We start from the raw sequence: 10,817 nt of genomic DNA, 5'->3' as shown, positions 1-10,817 counted from the left end.
AAAACTCAAAAAACAAAAAACAACTATTAAAAAATGAAATGAAATAGTAAAATAGTGAGCTTTCCATTAATCTTAGTACTCAAGTAGTCTATAGTATCATAAATTTTCTGGAAGAGGTCTCTGTTATTAGGTGCTAACTGATCAATTATTAATGATTTGGCTAAATGGTCATAAATGTCTCTTTCAAAAAAGATTAAATAATACCGAAGACTGAAAATAAAAGGTGTTTCTGGATAACCCACTATGTTAATATGATGAATGGATTTGAATAAACAAGAATCAAAAAACTCCTAATACTTAAAAAAGGTCTAAAATCCCTAGGGAATGCAAACAAAATTTTTTTGCTATTGTTCTTAAAAGAAAAAGAGCAAGCAAAACAATAAACAAGACTATGAGTTAGGGATAAGACATTCTAATACCCAGGCCCATCTGTATACATTGTCTAAAACAGTAAAAAAAAAAATAATAATAATAATTTTTAATAATAAATTTCTCATGATTGTTATATGTTATTTTCCCTCTCTTTGCCAGGGACCCATCAAAATGTGAACAGAAATGTTAAAAGACAGAGTGTGAAAAGAAAATACTTTTAAAAGCATTCACAAAAATGTCAGCTTTAAACTTTATTTCACATTGATAGAAACTGTGAAAAAGATGTACATCTTCCCATCTACAGCAAAACATTTCAACGGAATATAAGAGATTTCTTACCATAAATAAAGTAGTAATATCTTGCTGATTTTCATAACAACTAAAACAGTTTATGTTCTTCAAATTAAAGAAAAGTGATTCAGTAAATGATTGTTTAAAATTTTTAAAACCTATACAGTATATTCTATACAGTACATTGCTAAATTATATCCACTAGGTGTCAATTAGCACCTATTTTAATAAAGATGCATTGATAACAGAGCAATACAGTAGAACAATTACTAACAGTTCTAACACTCCAAGCATACTTTTCTGCTATGTCTAAAAAGTATTCCAATAATAGAATGCTTACTTTATAGGGTTCTGATTAGTTACAAACAACCCTATTTATACATTAACAAATTTGCCTCCCAATAATTTTCCCAGTGATCTGAGACTTCTGTCTGTATAAAAGTCAATTATATCTTTTATGGTTGCACAAAAATTAATTCTAAAAAGGCATTTGAAAAGTCAGAATCTCACATTGCTCAATTGACAGAAAAAAAGTAAAGCAAATTCTGGTGATTGGCTAATGAATTTTCCACAGTGCTTGGTTTAGACTATGTCAATAAAAAACAAGTACCCTCAAAACCAAATCCATTAATCTTACTGAAACCAGCATTCCTATACCCATGACAAATAGGAAAATAGCTGAAATTAAATAATTTGCTTATGTTCATCACAAATTTGAGAGTTATCAATTTGAAGGCCAGTCATCAAGGAATCTTCAGATTTGAAAATTAATGATTAATATTCTGGGACAATTAGGTCTAAATATAAAAGGTCCTCAGTAATTTTTCTCTATTGAGTTTTCTTAAAGGCATACTCCTCAGATATGTAAGAAACTTGCTCTCACAAAGCAAACCATTACCTTACCTTTTGCAAAGAAAACTATTCCCATTCTATTATAGTCTCAAATTAACAAAGTAAAGGAACCCCTTTAGGATCAAAATCCAGAAAACATTTAAACTATCTGACATAGAATAACAACATACTTTCCAGTTGATTACAGCAAAATAAAATCTTGAAATTACTCATTAACCAACCTATAAAATTTGTTGCACTAAACAGATCTTAGTTTGCATTAACAAACAATAAGCAATTTTGAAAGGTAAGAGTGATGTCTCCATTCTTCCTACTGACTATACTGTATAATAAATCCATATATCTGATTCAGGGTATCAATTCAAAGCAATATATTAACACCAAATAGCCATGGTATGAAGGAAATATTTGGTCTGCTAGGAGGGATAATACAAGAAGAATGAGTTTCATGATTAGTAAGAAAAATGAGACAAAAATGATTTTTGAAAAAAAGTAACAGAGCCTGGTCCCTAAACACAAGGGCCATTAAGATGGAAGAGCACAATATTACTTACACATTGACACTTAAAATTATTATCCCATATTCTCAGGGATAATGTAATACCACCTCATTCCTATTATGGATTACACACATATATATGAATACATATATAAAAATACAGAAGATGCATGGTGACAAAGCAATTTTGGAGCAAATCCTTATACTAAGTCACAGCACGCAAAAATTGATTATATTTTAACTGCTCATTTATACCTGAACAAATTTTCATTAAGCATACTAACACATTTTTTAATGATTTAATCAAAAAAGTCAGACTGCAGTGTTTTATCTTAGTATGCTGAATTACATTTGGAGAAAACCCAGCTGCCTCATTTATTATAACACTTGTATACTTTATAACATATATCATACAAATATATGTATAGAAACTTGAAAGACCATAATTTTCCCAAGAAGAGACATTATTTCATCTATATCACTGGCATGTATTTGCAAATTGGTAGTAACACTGCTATAGTAGAATTAAAGTTTCAGGACTGGGCATGTGAAAAAGTTTATACTCGACTACAATGATGCTGGTGTACTTCTAAAGAAGGCCTCTAAAATGATGTCAATCAACTGGAGGTAGGACTTTATCAATGAAGTTCTTAACATCCAACATTTCCTGTTGAGAACAAAATTAATTATTAATCAAACAAGTACATACATTTTCAGAAAAAGTTCTAGTTGAAAAGTATTATTCATGAAATATCATCAGTAGCCTTGGGAAAAAAATTCATACTGTTTTTTAAGTGGTTATGGTGAATGTCTAGTTTTCTTAGTATCATATGAAGTTTCCCCATAAAATATATTCAAATTCTTTCATTTCCATCTATTGAGACATCATTTTGTATTTTGCTGCCATACTTAAAGTCTCTTTTCTGCTTAATAAGAACTGTCAGAATTTATGCTTTCATATCCAATGGGCAACTGGATAGGATATTAGTAAAAGATGCATGTTTTTCATAATATAGAAAACACTAATAAAGAATAAAAAAAGCTTAGGTAACTTTTGATTTAACATAAATTCACTGAAGCTTTCCCACCTCTATAAAAGTCACATGAAAATAAGCATCAGGAGCCATTTAGTCTTCTCTTCTTTAAAATAATCACCTCAGAGGAAAAAATAAAGGAGTAAAATCAAACATTTACCTGGTTACATGAACCGTGCATCATGCCTTCATAGGTACTGAAGCTTACATTACATGGATTTACCAATAATTTCAACTTTTCAACAGTGAGAGAACCAAACATATGGGGAACCAAAGGGTCAGAATCTCCATGACATTGAAGAATAGAAATATCTTTATTAACCCCACCAATGGGGCCCTGTAAAAAGAAAAAAAAAGAAAAAGAAAAAAAAAGTCATTTGACTCATTAAATGTTCAGATGTAGATCACATTTCAGCCAACTTTAAGATAAATAAGTATTAAGTATTTTATGGACTATATATGCTAAAGAAATGAATATATTATTTTGTACACATTATCATGCTTAAACTGATCCAGCTTATGTCCACATAGAACACAGATTATACCTAAGCTATTTGTTCTTACTGTTTTCTTATATTCCTATCCCAATGGCAGCTTTCCTCTTTAAAAGCTCTAAGCAAATTAAAAAGATATGTTTTAAAAAAAACTCAAAGGGTCAGCTGTGTGACCCAGGGCAAGTCACTTAAGCCCCCACTGCCCAAGTCCTTACCACTCTTCTGCCTTGGAACCAATACATAGTATTGATTATAAGGTGGAAGGTAAGGGTTTAAAAAAAAACAAAACAAAACCCAAAGGGTCAAAAAATATGAACAAATAGATTTCAAAGGTAGTATAAAATTTCACAACCATATGAAAGAATGTTTCAAAATCACTAATGTAAGAGAAATGCAAATCAAAACAACTCATTTTACTTCATGTCTAGTAACTTAGCACAGATGTCAAAGGATAGGAAGAGTAAATGTTGGATGCAGACATACAGACAGGCATATTAACAAACTGTTGGAGTTGTAATTTGGTCCAATCACTCCAGAAACCAATTTGAAATTATTCAAAGAAAGTAACCAAAATGTCCAAACTCTCTCGCTCAAAGAATCAATTGCTAGTCACATATATAAAAGAGGTCAATGATAAAAAGCAAGGCCACATGCACCAATATATTTATAGTAGCACTTTTTGTAAAGCCAAAGGAAGTGGAAACAAAGTAGATGCCTATCAGTGGGAGAATAGCTACAACAAGTTGTGGTACAGAACTATAATGGAATATTGCTGTGATATAAGAAACAATGAATATGATGTATATGTAGAGGATAGAAAGAATTCTTTAACCTGATGGAACATAAGCAGAACTAGGGAAAAAAGTACATATATATGCATATTTGTGTGTGTGTACAGAGAGAGAACTATACATAAATATGTAAATATAAATAAATACCAATGTAAATAGAAAGAACACAAACAACTGAAAATGAGTACCACAAAATTAATGATGAAGCTTGGCCTCAAAGAAAATATAAGAAAATATCACTTCCTTTCTCACATAGATATCAAATGATTCTGATGTGTTGACTAGTTTTACTGAACTATTTTTATTCTCTTTTTCAATTTTTGCTCCAAAGGATAGCAGTCTGAGAGAATTAAAGGGATATATGAAAAAGTATTGATGTAAAAAATATTAATATGAACTTATTTTTAAAAAAGGAAAAGAGATTTCAGAAATTTTAAAAAAGCAGTGAATCAGAGCTTCAAAAGAATTAATGAAACATTCCCTCCCACCTCTCAGCAAAAATGTGGTATATTAGATGTGAAAAAAGCCCAAGTTTTTAGAAATGGCCAATGTGTTGATTTGTTTGGCTATACTGATTTTTTTTACAAAGGAATATCCTAGTGGGGCAAGGAAGGCAAAAGTCAGTAAGGAAGTGGCAAAATATTCAAATGTACTTAAATGAAATCTTTACCAAAAATGCTTTTATAATTAACAATTAAATTTGGAAGCAAAGCAAATATAGACACCCCCCGGTCATTCTTCTGTCAAGAATCAAGTAGTTACAATTTTAGAATAAACATAGAAAACACTATTAATTTTAGTTAGCCAAGAAAAACCTCTGTTACCCCTTGTTCTTCCCCATATAATCATTATATAATCATGACTTTTGCCATCTTCTAAACATTTTTTAGGCTTCCAATTTCTCTCTACTTCCAACTTATCCTTCATATAGCTAGCTACAAACAAAAAAATGGCTTTTACATTTAAAACTTTTTATTAAATTTAAGATTTTATTTTAAATAAAGCTCCATTATATTTTAAAAATGTAAAAAAACCATTATTGGCTCACTGACCATACAAAAACAAGTGGTAGAGCAAGATTTGGTCATAGTTTGCCAATTTTTGATTAGATGATCACTGAGGACTTTTTTAATTCTCAAATTCTGTGATTCGGAATTTACCTTTTCAAGTATGGCTACTGTTTATTCTTGGGTATATATTTTTATTTTGTTGACAATTAACCAATTTTGATTTTTAGGTAAAAAAAAAAGCTTCTTCAAGACATGAAATATGCTTTATTCCAGTAAGATGGCATGCTACAGATAATCCCAGCACCAAAGTATGGTGTTCTACCACAATGTACATTTAAATGCTAGTAATAAATTTGAAAGATATTAGTGACCTTCTAACTAGTATTATATGCTTGATTATTTCATACTGTCAGTTACATTTAAATACACTACCTGTGGAAATGAAGATCGAAGTGGAAGCCAACAGCTGAGAGCTATAACACCGGCCAATTTCTGCTGTGTTGTAAGAGCAGTATACAAAGACAAAGCTCCTCCCTATACAAAAGGAGATGTCAAAATTAATACAAGTTAAACATAAGTTCTGCTGACTATCGGCTTCTCTTTATAAGCTATGTCTCTCCCTATACAATGCCAAATAACTGATTTCATCAATGTAATCAAAACTGCAAGAATAGCAGTACAAATACTATACTTCTAAAAAATACATTGCCCTTTCACAAAATAGCATAAAATACTAGTTAAATAATTATTGTTATAATGAAATTCTTCACCAGTCAAGTATTTGATTAAAGAGTTCAAATAGAGTAAAATCTCACAAACTCAAACATTAATACTGAACCTATGGATTTAGAAACAGTATGTTTCTCATTGAGTAAAAGTTGAAAGTCATCTACTCTTCTGAAAATCTCCAATTATCTTTTACTGATGAGATGAGGAATGTAGTTTAAAAGAGAAATAATTTTTCAAAAAATAATAAAAAAGATAATTAATTTTTGAAACTACTCAAAAAATAAAAAGATTCATTAGGGGTTGTCTTCAATGTCTAACAATTAAAAAAAATTTAATCTTTATCTTGTTAGAATTTACAAGACAGAAGAGTCATAAGGACTAAAAGAGATGGCAAAATCACTTACCCAGAGTAACAGCTAAGAAGTATCTGAGGCCAAATTTGAACCCAGGTCCTCTCAAATCCAGGCATGGCACTCTATCTACTCTGCTATCTAGCTACCCTCTAGCAATTAATTTTTATGACATGGGATTACATACACAGTGGTGCCTTGATACACGAGTACCTTATGTCACAAGCAATTTGAGATACAAGCAGTCATGAATGGGATTTTTGCTTTAAGCCACGAGAGGATATTTGAATCATGAGCTTCCACCACCCCACTAGGTAGCATGCCGAACGTTTGGTTTCACAAGTTACACAAGGCTGTCTCTTAGTTCAGTATTTCTGGCTGTGCAAGCATCTGTACTGAATTGCTTTTGTTTCTTTATTTTTTGTCTTTAATATCAGTTTTTTTGGCAATTTCTTAACTTTTAACCATGGGTCCTGATGATGGAGGAATTGAAGGAGTTACAGCAGCAGCAGCATACAGAAGTTTTGCAAGAAATTAGTGGGAAGGAGCACAAGGTGGATGAGGTAATCAGTATAAGCAAGATTAAGGAAATATTGAGGATTTGGGAAAAAATTAAACAGTTTATTGAAAAGACACCCAGAAAAAGTTGCAACAGGTCACACGTTAGAGCTGTGTAACAATACTTGTTTTACACATTATCAAAATGTTCTGAAGGAAGAAACAAACTTCCATGGAAAGGTTTCTGTTTAAACTGTCTAGTGAAATCAAGGAAAGTGTGGCCAAAATTCAATGAAGAAAATGATGATAATTAAGTAAAGTAAAAAAATAAGCAATTAAGTTTAGCAATAAAGTTACATATCTAAAGTAATGTGTAAGGCCAATTTTGCATTTAAATGTAGAATTATATGTGTAGAGAGTGAGTTATGTTAAGCTATTGATAGCACATGAAATGAAAATCTTCTCTGCCAGCATCTTCACCTGGCCTTTGAAGATAAATAACATTTCATAAGGAAGTTTATTCCTTTATATTATTTCTTATTATTGTAATGCAGGATTGGGGCAAGTTCTCCTGCATTTGCAAATTCACCTGAGGCAATCCTGGCAGTTAGGGAAACAGAATGTTGACCCAGCAAATCCGGTGGTCTCATGACCAGACCGTTGAAGCTGGCACTATAAATATCCCTAGAGAACCAACCTGGGGGTTCTGATTTTCTTGACCTGACCCAGACATCCAGCTATCCCCCTTTGGACCACCCCCCCCTTGGGCCCTGGGAGGAGGGAGGTGGAACATGGGAAATTAGTTTACTTAGCCAGGCAGGGACACAGTAACCCAAATAGTTACCCTTCATTTGTCAATCTGATAGACCACACTACATCAGGGCAGTGGAATTTACCCCTGACTGAGGGGCTGGTTCCCTCAGCCTGATCTTACCTTCTGAGACCCTCTGCCAGCACTGGCCTTCACCCTTAGCAACTGCTTTCCCAGACCTTAACCTTTTTCTCTCAGCTTACCCTTGGCCTTATTCAGAGAGCTTCAGTGATTCATTTATATCACCAACTAGGGCCAGGGATTGAGAAGAAGGAAGATATTTATCACTAGTTTCCTGAGGGCTAAATCAGGCATCCATCTTGGCTCAGGAAGTGAACCAGGTTCATTTCCTGTTGGCTTCCAGCTTCTCACCAGCAGGAAAGGACTCCTCACTCCTCACCTTAAAGGAGCCTACAGAGACAGCAGGAAGACTGACTGGTCCTCTCTATTCAAGGACCTCACATCCCTGGCTGTCCTAAATCTAAATATAGGGAAGCTGTTAGCTCCCTGGCCCAGGAGACTTAGGGGTACCACCATCTACCCAATTACCAGCCTGTTTAGTCCCTTTATAACATTATCTATAAATATACTTATTTGTTATTTATAAAGTACATTTTCATATTTAAAAACCTATCAGATGAAATTTTCATGTGTTTTTGGGGGGCCAGAATGGATTAACTGCATTTCCATTAATTTAAATGGGGAAATTCAATTTGACACACAAGCAAATTGATTTACAAACTTGACAACAGAATGAATTAAAACTTGTGTGTCAAGGTACCACTATATTGAAGTTCTAATAAATGCTAACAAATTTACATTATTACCCATTTGTACCTGGTTACATTATATAATGTACTGAAAAATATTGGGGGCAGCTGGGTGGTTCAGTGGACTGAGAACCAGGCCTAGAGATGGGAGGATTCTGGATGGGAATCTGGAGGGAGGACCTCAGATGCTTCCTAGTTGTGTGACCCTAAGGCAAGTCATTTAATTCCCATTACCCAGCTGTTACCACTCTTCTGCCTTGAACCCAATACAAAATATTGATTTATAAGATGGAAGGTAAGAGTTTAAAAAAAAGAAAAAAGAAAGACATGGAAAGATAATTCAATAATTCATACTAGTCTTACCGTTAAATTGCTAGTCTCAACATAGATATACACATATATATTTCATATTTGTACATATGAACACATACATGCTCATACTAAATTCTACCCAATGTCTTGGAAAATAATCCTTGTTTTTGTTTTTCCCCAAGCCTAGTACAGATGAGGAAACTGAGGCAAACAGGGTTAAGTGACTTGCCTAGGGTAACACAGCTGGTTAAATGCCTAAGGCCAGATTGGAACTCAAGTCTTCTGACTCCAGCCTGGTGCTCTATGCACTGTGCCACCAAGCTTAACTGCTTAATAATTGCTTAATAAACATATTATATTCCCTCTCCTACAGCAAACTGCTCCCTCCATCATATCTATTATCTTCAATTACCCCATGACCTGAGAAGTCTTCACTGGCTGCTTCACTGCTGTCATCTAGGGGGACTTAGGAAGATGATAGTGCTCTTGATAGTAATAAAGAAGTTTCAAAGAGGGTAGGGTATGGGGAAAAAGATAATTCAGAGTTTTGTAGATGTTGAGTTTAAGATATCTATTGGACACTTACTGATCGTTTCCCTTCTAGCCACAAACAATGACTATGTCTCTCCCTCAGTCTCACCTGATCCCTCAGGAGCCACTATATTATCTGATATCTATCCTCCCTGTTGTGTCTGGACACCTTGGGAAGGTTATCTAAAACAGGTGTCTCCAATTCCTTTCTTCTGGCTTTCTTCTTTTCTTAAACCTTTATCTTCTGCCTTAGAATCAATACTAAGTATTATTTCCAAGGCAGAAAAGGGGAAGGAGCTAGGCAATTGGAGTAAAGTAACTTGTCCAGGGTCACATAGTTAGGAAGTGTCTGAGGCAAGATTTGAACCCAGCATCTCCCATCTCTAGGCCTGGCTCTTTATCTATGGAGCCACCTCTGGGCTCTCTTTCTTTACTCTCTATAATCTGGCTTGTGTTATCATTCAATTAAAACTGCTCTCTCCAAATTACTAATGATCTTTTACATGGGTTTTTCTCAATCCTTATCTTTTTAGCCTTTCCGCAGTCTACCCCCTCCTCTCCTGGATACTCTTTTCTCTATGTTTTTAGGATAGTATTCTATCTTGATTATCTTTCTACCTATCCAATGACTCCTCTTCCTCAGTCTCCTCTGCTCTATCTTTATCCAGGTCACATCCAACAACTATGGGTGTCCTACATGGCTCTGTCTTGAATGCTCTTTTCCTTTTCTATACTATTTCATTTGGTGATCTCATCAGCTACCTTGATGATTTTCAGATCAAATTATCTAGCCCTAACCTTTCTAATGATCTCTCACATCTCCAACTGCTTATTAGACATTTCAAATTGGGTGTCCAGTAGATATCTTAAACTGAGCACATATAAAACAATTCATTATCTTCCCCCATCCATATGTCCTTCCCAAATTTCCTTAGTACTCTCAAGGGCACTATTATCTTCCTAGTCCCCTAGACAGCAACCTAGGTATCATTTTCAGTCTCTATCTCCATCTAGCCAATCTGTCACTTGTGAATTTCATCTTTTTTTTCCTGTATCTCTTGCATAACCTCATCCCAGTTCAGAACCTATCTCTCCCTCCCTATACTGCCACCACTCTTCTGTGCAGGCCTTATCTACTCACCCTTTAACTATTATAAATAGCCTATTTTGGATTTTTCCTTATGGAGCCTATTCATTCCAATGGTCTTTTAAGCTTTTTAACCAGTACCAAATAGTTTTGATGACTATGGTTTTATTATGAATATAGTATGAGATCTATAAGTGGTATTCCTACATTTAAAAATTATTTTTTTTAATATTTTAAATCTTTTAGTCTATCAAATGAATTATTTTTATTATGTCTCAATGTAGATTGTCCTTTGGTAGTTTTAATGTCATAGTGCTAAATTTACAAATTAATTTTAGTAGAACTGTCATTTTAATTATATAAACATGGCTAAAAATATTCAGAGT

General features: G+C 33.6%; 1 protein-coding gene across 4 annotated transcripts in view; it reads right to left on the bottom strand.

Moving 5' to 3' along the window:
• Nucleotides 1-587: 587 nt before the first annotated feature.
• The window catches only part of LYPLA1 (lysophospholipase 1), a 45,721-nt gene continuing 35,491 nt past the window's right edge, over nucleotides 588-10,817 (bottom strand). For 2 of the 4 annotated variants that reach the window (XM_044666272.1, XM_044666289.1), the window contains 3 exons: nucleotides 5,776-5,877; nucleotides 3,209-3,385; nucleotides 588-2,681 (listed from right to left, as the gene is read on the bottom strand). In XM_044666272.1, the coding sequence (XP_044522207.1) occupies nucleotides 2,628-2,681; nucleotides 3,209-3,385; nucleotides 5,776-5,877 (333 nt within the window). In that variant the 3' untranslated portion in view covers nucleotides 588-2,627. The remainder of the gene's footprint in view (nucleotides 2,682-3,208; nucleotides 3,386-5,775; nucleotides 5,878-10,817) is intronic. The other 2 variants (XM_044666280.1, XM_044666296.1) reach the window with 2 other exon arrangements.

Source organism: Gracilinanus agilis, chromosome 1, assembly GCF_016433145.1.
Source record: "Gracilinanus agilis isolate LMUSP501 chromosome 1, AgileGrace, whole genome shotgun sequence".
Taxonomy (NCBI): domain Eukaryota; kingdom Metazoa; phylum Chordata; class Mammalia; order Didelphimorphia; family Didelphidae; genus Gracilinanus; species Gracilinanus agilis.
This window is presented reverse-complemented; position numbering and strand designations above follow the sequence as displayed.